Below are 16724 nucleotides of genomic sequence, written 5' to 3'. Positions count from 1 at the left end.
ATGTGCCTCAAATGAGAGAATATAAAGTATTTATACAGATGAGAGCATATACACATTATTACACTCTATATCACTGGTTCCCTAACTCCCCCCACAGGTCTTTAAAGCTTTACAGGTGGGTGTAAGATCTTCTTGATCTTCTTCTTGATAGATCCTCTTTATGTCATGGTTCTCACTGACCCATTTGTGATTATAGCCTTATGGTTACAAAAATGCAGATGAAAGGTTTGGGTATTGATTCAAACTGTTCTCAGTACTCAATTACAATTTCAGATGAACTAAGTTGATTACATAGTGTAATGTGTACTTAAGTACAATAAAAAAAATACAGAAACTTTTTAAAATTACATTAACTCAAATAAATAAAAAATAATTAAACAACTGCCCCCATTAAGGGGTAAAGGTTACAATTGCCCTAGGTCTCCCCTAGTAATACCTGTAAAAAGTCCTGAATTGAAAATGTTACTTAAGTAAAAGTAGGAAAATGCACTACATGTATTAAAAGTAAAAATACTCAATGCAGAGTGCATTATAGGCCTCTTTTGACATGAATTAATGGGGTAAACAGGTATGACTGATAATTCTGATTAAGGTCCCGTCCATTCAGGCCAAACAGAGTCAGGATGTGGCTACTGTGCTTGTTAGTTTGTATCATCAGTATCACCTATTTACCCGACTATTTCATATCAATATGACAGCTGTAAATAGGTCTATTAAATTCTTTGGTGCAGTGAATCAGGCGAATATTGTTGTTAATTATTCTGTCAATAATCATCCTATATGTTCCTGTAGCAACCTGAATACTCTTCTGCTTATCCAGAGGCTTGTCCATAATATAGACTCCATACAGGGCCTGACTGACAGCCACAGTGCAGTGATGTACTAAGGATTAACTTCTGAGGTAAGCCACCTTGCTTTAATTAACAGCCTTTGTGTTAGGGAAACACAATTAACTTATACTTTAAACACAAACAGACACAAAAAGCTAAGAGTTTTTTATTAAGAGTAAAAACTTCAATCAGATAATTCAGTAGTGTGCATTAACAAGAGTATTCAATAAGTATACATTCCTTCTGTATTTTTTTTAAAGGTATATAAGATTTCATTAATATCATCTATAGAAAGGCTTGTTGCTACTGTGCACAGTTCATAAAGGCAGGGCATGCAAGCAGCAGTCATGCTGAAAAAATTCAACAGACTTAAGGTAGGCGACATTAAAAAGCTTTTATAGTGAGCATTTAATGTGAACCAGTCAGTAATTCATTCTGTTTAACTTTGCAGCTACCTCTAACCCATCTATCATAAAAAAAAAAAATCAGTGTCTTTTTGTGAAAATTGCTCAATTTTATCTCATCTCACTGGAGGGATGGACAGATGGTCAGTGCACAACAGGTGATACAGAAACATTCTTGTTTTTTTTGTTTGTTTTTTTTTGCTTGAATTTTGTAATTTGCGTGTAGCAGATTGTAAACCGTTGCTGATCTCAAACCTTGGCATCTGTGCACCGTTTGTTACAATAAATCTCCATTGAAAATATGCCATTAAAGGTGTAGTCCTGGTCCCTGTTAACTAGAAAATACTTACTATTTTTGATTATGAGAATAGTTTGAAATGTACAAACTATTTTGCAGCAGCATTCCTGCCCCCCACCCCCACCCCCCACCCCCCCGTGCGACAATCATAGATAACAGCAGTGTAAAAGTCATGAATCTAACTCCAGCAATACAGTGTGTGTAGTTCTTTGTGGACATTATTATTGGGATAATGCTCTTCAAGTCTGCTCACTCAAACAAATGAAACAGATGATTGTGTTTGCATACACATAAGAGTTAGTGTCATACGACTTATGAATCACTTTATGAGACAGACAGTGTTAGGGCACACACAGCAGCAAAGGAAAGTTGTTTTATGTTGTTTTATGCATATTAGAATTAAACATATTTAACTGTCATCTTATATATATATATATATTTTATACTTTAATGCTTTATAATAACTTCCTGTACTATAATGTGCACACAATAGATCTTGATTTTTTAAAGAATGAATAATCCTCTGATCACCTCATACTAGTAATAATAGCCATCTACATAATCCGCTTACTTTCCCATGTCGCTGCCTTTTATATCATTTTATAAGAACTGACATATAAACAGTAGTTGTGAACCAATATGTATTCTTGATCAAGGCTGATTTTTAAAAAATGATCATGTCATATTGCAGCAGACAAGTGAGAAGAAATGTTCTTGCTTACAACATCCTCTAGATGGCGGAAGTTATCCGTAATGACCAGATTATAATTATCCATTGGTGTGTTTTTCACTGATAACCTTTTCATTTTGGTTCAGGAACACATTCCCCGTCTGTACATATAGGGAACATGTTAGAACTGAACCTGTGTAGTTACATTTTACCTGCAGCACAAAAAGAGCAGGCACACATGCTGTATACAACATCACGTTGTATATGCATCGTGACTGTGATCGCTTCAGTTTTTCAGACAGAATTAAATCATTCAATTGTTCTTCCTGTGCAGACAAAACATTGATTACATTGCTGCACTTTACTTTACAGCACACTAATAAGATATAACAAGCTGTACTTTGTATTAAATTAGGCAAAATACTAGAGATAATATTTTCTTTATTAGATAGTATTAGACCATTTACAAAACCCTTATTAGGTGGAATAATTAGGGACACTTACAACTCCACTGTACCATAAAGTAAAATGAAATCACATATCTGCTACTAAGTAAAGGCCAAAATTTTAGAGGTAGAGGAATATCGTATCTATGGGTGACAGCACAGACCTATTGTAATGCAGTAAATAGATATTGTACTGTGATTTGATCAAGGAAGTAGGCCTCGGTCTTTGCTGCTGTCCCAAATGTATGGTATGTATCTAGTAATGGGCTGCATAAAGGATCTAATACTGTCTAATAAAGAACACATTATTTCTAGTTTCTGTCTAATTGCATACAAAGTACAGCTTGCTATGTCTTATTAGTGTATTAAAAAATAAATTGTGACCAATTACACTTGCGCTGTTTTCACATTAAATCACACACACCCTGCATATTGTTAATGAGGACATCACAATGTACCTCTCTATGGTCATATTTTCCCGTTCCGTTGATTAAAGGCTTTAAAAGTTAAAAATCTTGTAATCCCGCAAGCATTGTCATAAAAACTCGCACTCACAGCAACGAGTGTGTAAGAGTGTGACATGCAGTCATTCAAAAGGTAAATGAACGTAGCCGCAAGCTTTCAGTCAAGGGCAAATTAGATATTCTTTACTAACTTAGCTCTTCCCCCCACATGGTAAATATATTATTGAGTCACAGGCGTGACTTTACACACCACCGTGTCCATGAGGTTAAACTGCAGCAACTGCAACTGTCAAACGCTGTTAAAAATTCATTGTATTGATTTGGCTGACAGCAGAGACCCTTTGGCCCCTTCTTCTAACTGCTCCTTTATTATTTGTTCAATAAGTCACAACATTGCATTTGGGAGAATACTATAGATAACCTTTCAATTCCTCTGCTATTCCTGGGATTGGTGTATGGGAACTGGAATGATTATCTATAAGGACCCTTTCATATCAATAGCCCCTTTTCCTCCAGGGAAAAATACAGTACCTCCCTTCGACTTAAACTAATGGAGGCTGTAGTGACAACTGCTTAAAAATTCCAGGCCATTGGATGTCATGTAATAAACACAGTAGAATAGGTGCATCATCTAATTCTATTATGATCTGAAAATGATTTGATACACACTGTCCTGCTGTGGAGAGATACATGATGCATCGCATCCTACATTATGTAGCCTCTGTCTGTACAGTGTTTAGTGCTTGTGCTATTGACGTTAAAACATGACAGGCAGGATGTGATCAATCTGTTTAGAGGGTCAGCACTTAAAATATAGGAATAATGTCACTGTTCATCAATTTCAGTGTTTTTTTTTTTTTGTGTGTAAATTAAATTGCAAATAGACACAAACATTTAATAACCTTTTAAAGGTTAATAATGTAGATTCTAAATTTAAAATTTCAAAATATTTCAACATATTTGTCTTTCTGTCTATTGACACAATTGAATAAATTATGTAGAAGAGCCACACGCGTTTGTCTGTTTCTATTGTCATTTGACTCAATGTAACACTAAACTCATGGTTCTAGGGTGCTTTGGTATGGGCTGCAGAGCTGAAATTATCAGTGGTTACGAATATGTTTACAGTTTTAGTTCACCCCAAAATCAAAAATACTTACTTTTCCTCTGGCCTGTAGTGTTATTTATCCATCTAGATAGTTTTGGCGTGAGCTGCTGGAAATATTGACCATAGAGATGTCCTTCCTTCTCTCCAAAATAATGGAATTAGATAGCACTCGGTTTGTATAGCTCAAAGTGCCAAAAAGTACATTTGAAAAACTCATCAGCAGTGTCGCTTTCCAGAAATCATGGCCTGGTTAGTCAAGATAATCCACAGACCTTGTTGTAAGCAGTTTTATGTAGATAATAACTTAGAAAGTAGTTCCTACAAGAAACCGTTGCACAACAAGGTCTGTGGATTTTCTTGAGTAACCTGGTTATGATTTCTGCAAAGAGACATTGGTTTTAGGTTTTTCAAATTTATGTATCTTTTTTTTTTTGAGTACCACAAGCCAAGTGCAATCTAGTTTCATTACATTAAAGAGAAGTCAGAGTTACACCAAAGAGTCTAGATGGATAATTAGCACTACAGACCATGGTAAAAAATTATGTGCTTTTGATTTTGTGGTGAACTTTCCCTTTAATTGAATTCTGGCATATTTACCCAGACTACTGCTGTAATACTGCTATTTACATGAGGCCAAAGTATCTACTACCAATCTGAGTAAAGAGGCAATAAGAGATCCAGAATATGTAAAGCATATATGTAAAAAAAAATGGTTTACCACTAAATGTAGCTGGTGTAGCTACACGTGCTGCGCTGTCCATCTCTGTATAGGCATGCAGGTGACATTCCCACTTTTAAAGGGTGATTATGACTGCCCTAAACAGCTTTAGGCAATCAGTACATGTTCAGCTGTTTCCTTTGCTTAAAAGACCTCGGCAAGAAAAAGATTAAGTAAGTAGCAATGTTGTAAGTCATTATTACAGTGTATTAACTGGTGTTTCTTTTAAACCAAAATGTTTTGGTTTCATTGTTAAAAATCCATCAAAAGTGCCAGACTGCAGTGGAGCCTTTAATTTCCTTCCTGAGTTCTTCCGTGCACATCATCAAGTCCCGCAAACCAGATATTACTCAAATCTTTCAAAGTTTTCTTCAAAATGGCAATAATAAATGCTACAAAGACCCAGTGTGTTAAGTCCGTTGTTGGTGAAAGAGAGCAGTTCTCCAAACTTCATTCAAAAAGGAACCCATCATGCTTTGTGGTCACAGTGACCTGTTGGAGATCTCTCTGCTGCCGCTGCTCTCAGCCGACTGGCTGGGTGGTTCCATTGGATTGTCATGGTAATTGTCTTTGATTTGTACCTGTCTATTGTCAAGGTGACTCATTTTGACTCGTCCCCTCTCTATAAATGGCACCAGCCCATTAGCCATGTCTTGGTGACTAATTTTGCTTAGTCTGTCGTCATGGTGCCTTGTTTTAAGTGGCATCTGTCCATCGTCTTTATGGCTGTTTCTCATTGGTGCAGGTCCGTTATCATGCTGGCCTGTTCTGATGGGCAATGGTCCATTGTCTATGTGGCTAGATTTCACTGGCACCAGCCTGTTGATCTGGTGCTTGTTGCAGATGGGGATCTTATTGGCCTGCAGTGAGCGGGTGTAACGTGAAAACCAGTCCCTCTCAAATGCAGCCCGTAGCTGCTCCACCACTGTAGAGTTCCTCTCCTCGATGCCCTCGGGCTGACTGATCACCAGGCCGGCTCCTGCATTAAAGGTAAACTCATTCCCCACCCAGTCAAGGTTACCTGTCAGGACACAGGGGAAGAAATAACAAGCAGAGCTTTGAAACACGGGCATGTAGTAGCAGTGGATCAGAGCTGCTCTGTTGTGTCAACTTTAAGGAAAGATGCACTTAAGGAAATACTTTTCTGTCTTTCTTAGACTTAGATATTAAGAGGATAATGAGAAGATGATGAGAAGATCGATACCAGTTTCATGTCTCCAGTAAAGTGCTGATCAGGAGACTTGAGGCAATTAGCCCAGCATAAAGATCAGAAGCAAATGGAAACCACACACCTGGCTCTTTCCAAACTTTTGAAATATTAGTTTAGGCTTTCAAGTGTCTTCAGTTGCGTTGGGTTAGACGGATGGCTCATACAAACATGGGACTTTTCACCCAGTAGACCAGGGTTTGTGTCCCGTGTGAAAAGCCAAACGTTATTTTAAGTTCTATGGTACATAATGTTATGTGCGCCAAGTGACTTGGGTCATGTGATGTTGGTCTTGCAAGTCATTTCAATGACATCAAATAATGTACGTAATGTAGCTTTTGTGCGTAAACCTACAACCTGTATTAAAAATGCTTTTGGCCAGTGTCAAATTCAGCCACTAAAGGGCACCTTGTGCATCAGTATGGCAAAAACATCAGTATGTCATGAGTTAGAGAAGGATGGGTTGAAGGTAAAAAAACCCCCTCTGTTTATAAAGAAATGGTTGTAGCATGTAATTTCCTCTAAATAAACAAATTGTCATTTTTACATTACTGTTGAGGGATTAAACAAGTGAGATATATCATGTTAATAGGTGAAAATTAACACTTACACAAAAGTATTCTTGACCTTTGGAGAAAACGAGGCTAGCTGTTTCCTCTTGCTTCCTGTCGTCATCCTAGAAAAAGTTATTCTCTTCTATAGCTCCCTACTTAACGCAAAAGTGGTATTATTCTTCTCATTTCACTCTTGTAAAGAAGTGGGGATGCTTCCAAAAATGCTAAATTTTACTTTTAAAGCCAAACGAAAATGATGGATGATGTAGGACACAGTCATAAAGTGAAGTCGATGAGCTCACCTAAATAAATGGCTCTGTCTGTCACCATAAACCTGTTGTAGTTTATTCCCTGGAGACTGCCATCCCTCTGCACTCTGGGGTTGAAGAACTTCTACGCACACAAACACACACAGAGTGGTGCAGTGAGCATTGATAAAGTGTGTCTGTAGAGTTGAAAATAGCACATAGTGGCCTTGTACTTACAGCTTCCAGTGAGCAGTTGGCCTGCTCCATGCACAGACTCCTCAGGGACCAGATGAAGTTGAAAGTAAGTGGATGAGTCTTTTCCCAGCAACTTATCAGCAGGCGAACCTGGACCTTCCGCAGGATCAGAGCCTCCCGGATAAGACCGTCGATACGAGACCAGTACCTTGGCACAGATACAAACAAACACACACACACACACAAAAAAAAATGTGGGCACGCAGCCAGATGCACACGAGTTTATTCACTTGAATCAAAACAAGGCATCCAATCATTTAATGATAAACGCCTGTCAGATTATTTTCAAAGAAAGCAGTGACACAGTAACTCAAACCTTTGGGCGTTTCTGCTTAGGAGGGGCAGGTAGTCAATGATGGAGATATAAATAAAATGGTGTGCCTCCTGGATGACTCTGGAAATGGCTTCGAGATCATTGCTACGATCTCTGGGGATGAAAACATCTGGGGAGGTCTGTCATCACAGGGGGGAAAAACAGCAGAGACAATTAGCATCATGATCATTGACAACTGTTATCATCAAAACAACAAACTCAGCTCTTATCATCATTATGTTCACTTAATGACCATTAGGAGTTGATTTCTCCCTTCATTTTATGCGTGTGCCTGTCTTCTTGCTGACCTGTGAATATTTAATGACGAGTGTGGTTTGAGTGTGCTTTTCGTGTTGATATTAATCTTGTACAGATGGACAGCCCAGCCAAATCAACTTTTCTGCTGCAGGCAGGATGACATCACTATCACTCATCTCCCAGTAAAAAAGATGGCACTGACAGACTCGGCGTCCTGCAGAGACACACTGTATGAAAAATTTACTCTCTCACCTAACTGTCACCTCCACTGGAGTTGTTACACTTCAGTGTGCTGCTGTACAAATTTATATTCTCCTTAGTTAGACTCCCTTGTTATAATAGATGAATATCTGATCTTCAGCTGAAATAACTGCCTTTTTTTTTCACAGCAGACGTTTTGACTTGTCAGAGCAGAAAAAGCACAGGTGGAACTGATAACATTAACGAGGATTCTGCTCCATTCACACCCATGTTACACCCACACAGGTGTTTTCATTTTGTCTGATTAGGTCTACTCAGTCTCCTGCTGTTAAGGTGGGATATTACACTTTTATTGCTCTTATTGGCAGTGATGGAAACAACTATTCATGTTACCAGAATGAAGTCATGTTTTTAGGTACTTGTACTTTTAAGAGTAGGTCTGTAACTTTACTCTTCTGTATGCATTACACAATGTAATCTACTTCACTACTTTTAAAACCATGATTTTCTACTGAGTAGACTTACAATAGACATTTTTCACAGCAGCTGTTTTTGACATGAATTAGTAGGGTAAACACAGGTGTTACCAGTTATACTTATTAAGGTTCTGTTCCATCAGGTCAAACAGAGTCAAAATAGACCTCAATTAGTATCATTTGTAGCACCTGCGTTTACCCTACTGTTTCATATCGATATTTCTGCCATGAAAATGGTCCATATGAATTAATCTAAACCTTTTATCAGCATTTTTGTAGCTAAAAAGGATATTTGATCAGAAGCAGGCCAACATATGCATTAAAAAAAACAAAAAAACTAAGCAAAGGTATGTGGAGGTGACTGTAATAATGGAAATAATTTTTAATGAAGATTTGGAGAAACGCTTTTTGAGTGAATGCCTGCTACTGATGATGTATTAAAGGTAAAACTGATTCTGTTCAGTTTTTTAGAGGACTACTTTGCACTTTTTAGAAATATCATTACCAATAACATATTTTATAAGATTATGAACATGTCATTTTAACATTAATATTAATAATAAATTTCCACCTAAAACAATTATAAGAAATAATTGCATCCTATGGGAAAAGACTGGAAACGAGTAGAAAAATAAAACCAAAAAACACTGCTATTTGTAATCAGTAAGGATACTTTACTTTAGTTGAGCTTTAACATAAAAACTGAGTGAGATATAGGTGCAGATAAAAAAGTCTTAGAACTGTCCCTGGTCGACCCTACTTTTTAAAAAAACTGAGTCTAATTACTTAATTATGGGTATTTTAATGTTGGGAAATTGTAAAGCGAGCCACTTGTGAAATTTTATTGACAGAGACAATAACATTTGTGTGTGGTCATTATGACCGTCTATAAAAAAGGTCCAAATGATCACATTATCTTTTCCTTTTTTGCAATTTACATAAAAACATTTTACTGCTTGTATAAATTTGAAAATGGTCAAAATGACCGCCTTCGCCTGGGACAATGTATAATAATGTTACTTACAGAGATGTAGGCCTGAGCCTTCGTACTGTTGAGAGTGAGCTTCAGTGGAGTGTCCCTGTTGAAGAGGGCAAAGAGGCGCTTGGACCAGAAGGAGGGGATGAAGTCTTTATACTGGAGCCCCCAGTACAGGCTGAACACTCTGTGGAGGTCCAGAGCCAGACAGCTGCAGTCGTACACCAACACACCCAGCTCCTTCCTCTGGGGAGCAAACACAGTCTCTTTTAGATCACTGTAAGCAAGGAGACAGCCAAGATTTACATCAACATCTGTGTAATTATCCAGTACATCACTGTCATAACGAGATCAACATTTAAAAAGCTGTTGTATTGCATAGCACCTTCCCCTTGTCAGGCCATATTGTCCACAAGTCAGCAAATTACATGCCTGTGTCCATGGTCACAGCAGCAGCAGGGAATGAGAAAGAATTACAGTGGTTCCTCTATTCCAATTTTCTGTATTTGCTCTCTGCTGCGTTTTCATTTCAAGGAGACACTTCTCAAGTTCAGACTCAGTTTGCAGCTTCTAAATTGCCTTCACTTCATATGCTTCTCTCTGCACGTTATCCTCCTGCAGAAAAATGTTTTCCTAAATAAAGGTCCGATCAAACTTCTTAAAGTCTTATTTGACACGACCTATTCTATCTCCCTCAAAACACACCAACATGCACTGTGAAATAGACTAAAACACAGTCTATAATGAAAAACTAAAACAAACATATCAGGACAAGAGCTAATACTGGAATGTGAATGCATGATGTTATATTCAGTTTTTCCAACAATGCTGTGAATTCATAGGTATAAATTGATTTTTTAAAAAGAATTTTAAGAATCAGGATGCATTAAATGAATGTGTCCAGGTAGGTTTTGATTTTGGGTGCCTACTTTAAGCTCCTTCCAATTCATCCTCCTAATTCAAGGCCCTTACTGTGTAAAGATAGATTGCTAAACAAAGGGTGTCCACACTTAATGAAATGTGTAAGAAACCCAGCTTTGAAGAAGAAGATGAAAGAATGACCACTTTCTATTTTTGGATGCCACTTCACCTAGCATGCCCCCAGTAATCATCCCACCCACCCACTCCCCTGTCTATGACTTTTTGAAGAAGAGGGCTGACATGAAACCTTTATACAAATATAATCTACAAATGTGTTTTTTCTGATTTTTATTTTTTAGCTTAGATGGAGGTAAAACTGTTCCCTAAACACACTAACACTAAATATGAGCTCTTCTGACTGTGCACAGTCACTCTCTCTTAGACCTTCTAGGACTTTGAGTGTTACCCATATGTCTTCCCTCAATGGGTGACTGTCCATTGGCGGTTATTTTGTTTAGGGGCTGATTTTTGTCATTTTATTTTGCTAATTCAATGGTCTGCACGAGTGACGTGCTGCTCTGCGACGCGCTCAGCAGCATAGCGCACACCCACTGGGCTGGAGGAGGAGTGAGAGGGAAACAGCCTGTAGAGCCAGACTATTCTCACATTTAACTCAGTCAATTAAGGATTTATTTCAACCAAACAAGAGTTGGCATTTTGCCTTAATTACACAGGGACAGCCGAAGAGCAAACGAGAAAGCAGGAGGGCGCAGGCTGGAATGAAACCGGCAGCCCCAGCACTTTTGTCAGTTCAGTTAGTTTATTTTGTCACGGTTCCCACACATCTCCCAGTTTTTGTCTTATCACAACAACAACAACAGTGACAGGTGGTATGCAATAAAACTTCAAGTTTCACTACTTCGATTCTGGCATCCAACAACACATTTTCGCTTGGTTACGTGGCCTCTTATTCAGAGGTGATTCATGTTTGCCTCCAGTTTTTCCTCTGTTTTGCCTCCAGCTAACACTGTGACATAATCATGACTTCAGCACTAAAAGGGTCGACAGAATCTTCTAAAATATCTAGAAAAATCTAACTATACTATCTGAATAACTGCAACATTTAGGTGCACCTGTGGACATTTATTTTGAGTAATTATTCAAAGTAAGTTACTTAAGTATTACCTCTGGTGATGAACATATCAAATCTAGCTATATTTGCCAAATTAATTAACCCCTGGTCATGTTACTCCTGTCAGTTATTTCACCCTTTTGCATAAGCACGCTGGCAACTTGAGATAACATCCTGAACATCTGAGTCAGAGCCAGAAGAACATTATCAAAGCACTTTACTGCACATTAGGGGATACAGAATTTATGTAATCAAATCCCATGTAAATCTGTTGGACACAAAATGACAACAGAGGGTATAAATTACCATAATTTGTGCTACAACACAGCTTCAGAATTTACAGTACTAAGATCATGATGTTGCACACAGTCTCTGTTTTTGGGTGAGAGTGCAAGAATGGATGTGTGTATAGTGTGTAATAAGCCTAAGAGTCTGTGTGTTTTTTTGTGCGTGCGTTATGACGTGTGGTGGATCATGGATACTGTTGCAAGTGATCTCCAGTCCATGCTGGCGCTGCCGATGTAGAAATGTCTCCTGTCGACCACCCAGAAGGAGGAGAGGAGGTGGCCTTTGGTCAGTGCTGTCATGTTCACATAGTGGACCTCAGCATCTAGAAAGGGACAATAAGAAGAAAACAGGAACACAGATTGAATAAAGATTTCACCCCCCCTTGTTAGCAAAATGACCAAAATCTATAATATTCTAACATTTATTCTGACTTTTTGTTTCTTGTTCGTTGCGCTTCGACACAGCAGCATGGAGTTACAGAGGAAAACGTACAACAGATTGTCTGACAACGAAGTCTTTGTAAAGTCGTTGTATAGTTACATGAAAAAATGACGTCAAAGAACAGCTGCCACTTTTTCATTTGTCACTAGTGTAAATTGCCTAATCTTTGCAAGTCTTAAGACAGCGGCGGAAATGCAAACAATGAGATGAAGGAACCTTTTAGTTTCTTGAAAGGTTCAGGCTAATTTGGAGGACATCCTCGATGCTGTCTGTGATGCTGAAGTAGGAGCTGGATTTGTAATTGCGACTTTTTCTCTGAGTCACACCCTCCTGTCATTTTCATCTTAGATCTGTAATATTCTAACTTTAAAACAGACTTTTTAGAACTAAAAAAGCTGTCATGATTTAGTTTGTTAGTCTCAAATCAACAAAAATGAATGAACAAAATGAGTCACCTGCTGCATTTGAAACAGGGAGAAGGGTAAAGGAAAATCTGGCCAAAGACAGAAACAGGATCAACAAGAAAATGACACATCGAGACAGATGAAGGGAAAGATGGAAAGAGAGGCAGAGATTGAATGAATAGATCAGGACAAATAGGGAGAGTCGACAGTAAACAGACAGAGCTGAGCTGCAGCGTGTTTGAACACAGACACACAGAATGTATAAAACAGCGAGAGTGAGAGCTGACAGTGTTTGTCCAGTGTGTTGAGCTCAGATGAGTCGATCATCCCGCTGGAGATCTTCAGATGGACTCCTTTAGCTTTCAGCCCCTGCAGCCTGGACAGTAGAGCCCTGCCCTGAAACAGGACAAACACATCATAAAACCTCACATACATGCTGTCAAAGGAAATTCATGCACTGTGTATTCTTGTAGATTGCTCAGTTTCTCTTTCATATTGTTAGCAGCTGTTTATCTGCTATTTTTGTGCCACATTTCCCAGAGGTCCTTCATCTGCAGCCGGCAAGTGGGACATCTATTTTTTTTTCTTTTGTTTTGATCAAATATTGATATTTGAGGGTGACATGCTTTTCTTCGTTTGCTCAGTCATGATATCTACCTCTGCTCATTCAAAGTACGCAAATGTTAAAATATAATAAAACACTATAAACTACAACTACTGATAAGCGACTGTCAAAAGATTATTTGATGACACAGTGAAATCTTTATTTTTCACTTTCCAGTTTTAAGGTGTTTTCTGTTTTTACACAAACTAAAATACACTGATTATACAAAACATGTAAGTACAGCGAAGAGGTCAGTAGAGGTGAGACCCATCATCCCTTATTGATTCTACTAATGCGTCCAACACCAATAATAAATGAGAGGTAGATGAAGAGAAGCAGAGATAGAGAAGGAGAACTGAGATGTGAATTTGGTAAAATGGGCCTCATTTACAGAAAATGTGTCTAATAATTTGCACATCTAATATTTTGTACCACCAAACCTGCCAGAGGAGACGCCGTTGACAATGGGAAATTTGTCGTGTCATAGTACATTGAAATCTCATAGAATGACTGTTACAGCTCTTTCTCTTGTCTTATGTAGTGTGTTAAGTTCTACACACCACCTCTGTTCCTGTATATTTTATCTCTGTATTATAAAGTACAGAAATCTTGATAAAGAGGTGCTCCAGCAATTTGACACATCAAGTACAGTTTACTTAGTTTTATAATGTCTTCTGCGGCTCTGAAGGGAGCTTTCCAAAATCTGAAAAAAATAACCCAGATGATATCATACAAGCTATTTTGGCATGGGCTTGAGTTTTACAGCCTGTATTACAAACTGGGAGATCGGAAAACATTTGTCTAACAAGGAGTGTCTCATGACATATGCTATCAAGTTGCAGTGAGATAAATGTAGGATCCAGTGTTTCTCAGGCTTTAACCATAATAACGCAAGCTCTGCTGCAACAATTTTGATGGCTTTCCTTTAAATATGTCTTTTGTAAGTCCTCCAAGTTTATGAGATTGGGTGCAAAACTAAATCACTGACATGTCCTTTTAAAGTGTGCAAACATAATCATTCTTCAGTTGTGGAATACACACCTTCCTGAGGCTGTAATGATTCCAAGAGAAATTCTCACATTTGGTGTTAACTTTGAGACAAATCAGAGACAAGTCAAAGACGTATTAGCAAAAGTGGAGTGAAGACCATTAAACATCTTTGCAAATTGTGAGCAACCACATCATCTTGAATCACTTTAATTCTTTAAGTTTTTTTAATTTGCTGATGTCACGTTTTTTAAACATTCCTCTGTGAGAAAAAGTACAGCTAAACTTTTCAGTGTCACAGAATTGAATTATCACATTTTAAAATGAGTCTGCTGAAGTGCTGGCGAGTCCTCTCAATGTGGGTTCATGAAATATCAAGTGATCATGATCTTTATGTCTCTTCATGGGTATAAAACCGCTTTTTTTTTTTTTTTTTTACTTAACTGATGTTCACAATATTTAGGAGGACACATACTGACACAAATATAAATGCAATGTACATGTCTGCCACCGTCTCCCTCTCTTGTAATTTGCCTTTACAGTATATAAAATTTTCCTCTCCAGCCCCCCTTCTAGATGAGGTGTCTTTTATGGCAGCTGTTTGCTGAGATTGCTGGAGGCTGAATGGCCATTAGCTGCCTTGAGGCCTCTTACAGGAGATATTACTTTCCAATCAACAGCGTTAGGCTTTCATTAGTCCTGGTAAACTGTAATTTTAAAAATAGAACTGTGCACAGTCTGGCGGCTGTCGGTAACACACATCCAATTCATATCCAAAATGAACAGCTCACTTCAAGCAGCCTGGAAATAGTCCAGACTAGTAATAGTCAGAACTTTTCTGTCACACTTTGCATGTATTATTATCTTTATTACTAAGTAACTAAGTATATTTCCATTTTTGGCTACTCAATTAATCTAATTCACTAAATTTCAGGGGAAGATATTGTACTTTTGACATAGCAAAACTGGTCCAATGTGTAAACAAACAGTTAAATGATGAAATCAGTCAGTAAACAGTAGGCCTGGACACTGGACACTTTTGTTATGTAGGTAGTTAATTTGCAGATGAAGTCTTTATTAAAACTTTACTACAGCAAACTAGGATTTCTCTTTTTTTTAGAAGATCTCAGCAAGTCGAAGTGTCCAGCTCCACAGGGTGCTTTAATAGCTCCTCAGAGCAGAGCATCAGCACAACAACAAACCATCTGTGCACTCTGAAGGTGCTGCATGAAACACACACACCTCAACACTTAACCAAACATATTTTCTCTTAATACCGACCGAAATAACCACAGATGAATCGTAGGAACAGTGTGAACACTGTGGAGCAAACTGTCAATAATACCAGTAAGCCTGGAGAAACATGGATTGTTAAGATGGATGTGTAGTGGCAGAGGCTTGAGGCAGAGGTTAGGTTCAGACCAACCAGGTGTTAAATTTACCTATGAAGGCATAGTAAGAGTAACAGTCACATGGTGCTCACAGCAGCAGTGCTTCATGGAAACTGGCAGCCTCTTATAGCCTGACACTGGCAATGACTTCAACTGCTACCACAATATAGGGAAATTTGCCCCTCACCTGACATCAAAACCACACAAACACAACAAATACACACACAAATCTATATCTATCTAGACACATTACATCAGAATTATAAAAACCCCAAACATCAGACGAAAGTTCACTAACACCCCTACATCATGGTATCTTCCAAAACCTTGAAATTGGTGCTCAGATACCTCGGGGACTCTTTTAGAGGAGACTAGGGTGAGTGACCTGAAAACAAACACTATTATTGAAGAATCAAGCAAAAGCAAACACTACATTCAATCCATCATCATTTGGCAAAGGTTTTATCACGATAAACATTATGTTGACCTAACCCAACTAGCCAGATCAAGTGTATTTGTCTTAGCTTGTTGATAAGAAAGATGTATTTGCCGCCCTTCCAACAAGATTTTGTGAGTTTAATTTACCACAGACCAACATAACACGTTTTATTGTTTTGACTGGTTGTATGTTCGTCCAATTGTGTCCAGAGGCATTTTGGTCTGCGACCACTGATAAAGCCCTTTGGAAATGAAAAATGAACGGGTGGTTCCAGACTAATTTGCATTTACAAATTAATCTGGCAATATCAGGCGGTAAACTGATCCAATATTTCACAAAAATTACAGAAATGTCCAAAATATGAATACAAATGAGTCTAGCAGAACTTTGTTATTTTGTCTTTTTTAAAATTCCATTAATCGTCTCTCATTCCCCCAGATTCATTTTTAACCATTTGGAGGGGACTCAACCCTTATGTTGGGGACCACTGGACAAAACTGGCTGGACAAAACATCTGACTGTATCCTAAGTAGTTTAAACTAACTCCATCTCAACCAGCTACAACAGTAAAATGTGGCTTATGCTCAAATGCATCATCAAAATATATGATAATAATATACCTCTCACAGGTGCAATTTCTCTGCAGAGCAAGTACATTTAATTTGATACTTGAATAAAATTTTGCTGATTCTGCACTTTTACTTCAGTATGAAATATTTTTACATCAATGTATTCTAGATGTTACTTGCAT

At 38.0% G+C, this 16724-nt stretch overlaps 1 protein-coding gene across 1 annotated transcript in view; it reads right to left on the bottom strand.

Annotated features, from left to right (window-relative positions):
- Positions 1-4982: 4982 nt before the first annotated feature.
- Positions 4983-16724, bottom strand: part of LOC146315618 (inactive phospholipase D5-like) — a 76198-nt gene continuing 64456 nt past the window's right edge. Inside the window, exons 4-10 of the mRNA XM_084736560.1 lie at positions 12840-12948; positions 11902-12029; positions 9475-9672; positions 7519-7655; positions 7185-7350; positions 7002-7092; positions 4983-5959 (exon numbers count right to left, since the gene is read on the bottom strand). Of these exons, the coding sequence (XP_084592686.1) occupies positions 5421-5959; positions 7002-7092; positions 7185-7350; positions 7519-7655; positions 9475-9672; positions 11902-12029; positions 12840-12948 (1368 nt within the window). The 3' untranslated portion in view covers positions 4983-5420. The remainder of the gene's footprint in view (positions 5960-7001; positions 7093-7184; positions 7351-7518; positions 7656-9474; positions 9673-11901; positions 12030-12839; positions 12949-16724) is intronic.

This window comes from Lutjanus erythropterus, chromosome 14 (genome assembly GCF_056507025.1).
Source record: "Lutjanus erythropterus isolate fLutEry1 chromosome 14, fLutEry1.hap2, whole genome shotgun sequence".
NCBI lineage: Eukaryota > Metazoa > Chordata > Actinopteri > Lutjaniformes > Lutjanidae > Lutjanus > Lutjanus erythropterus.
This window is presented reverse-complemented; position numbering and strand designations above follow the sequence as displayed.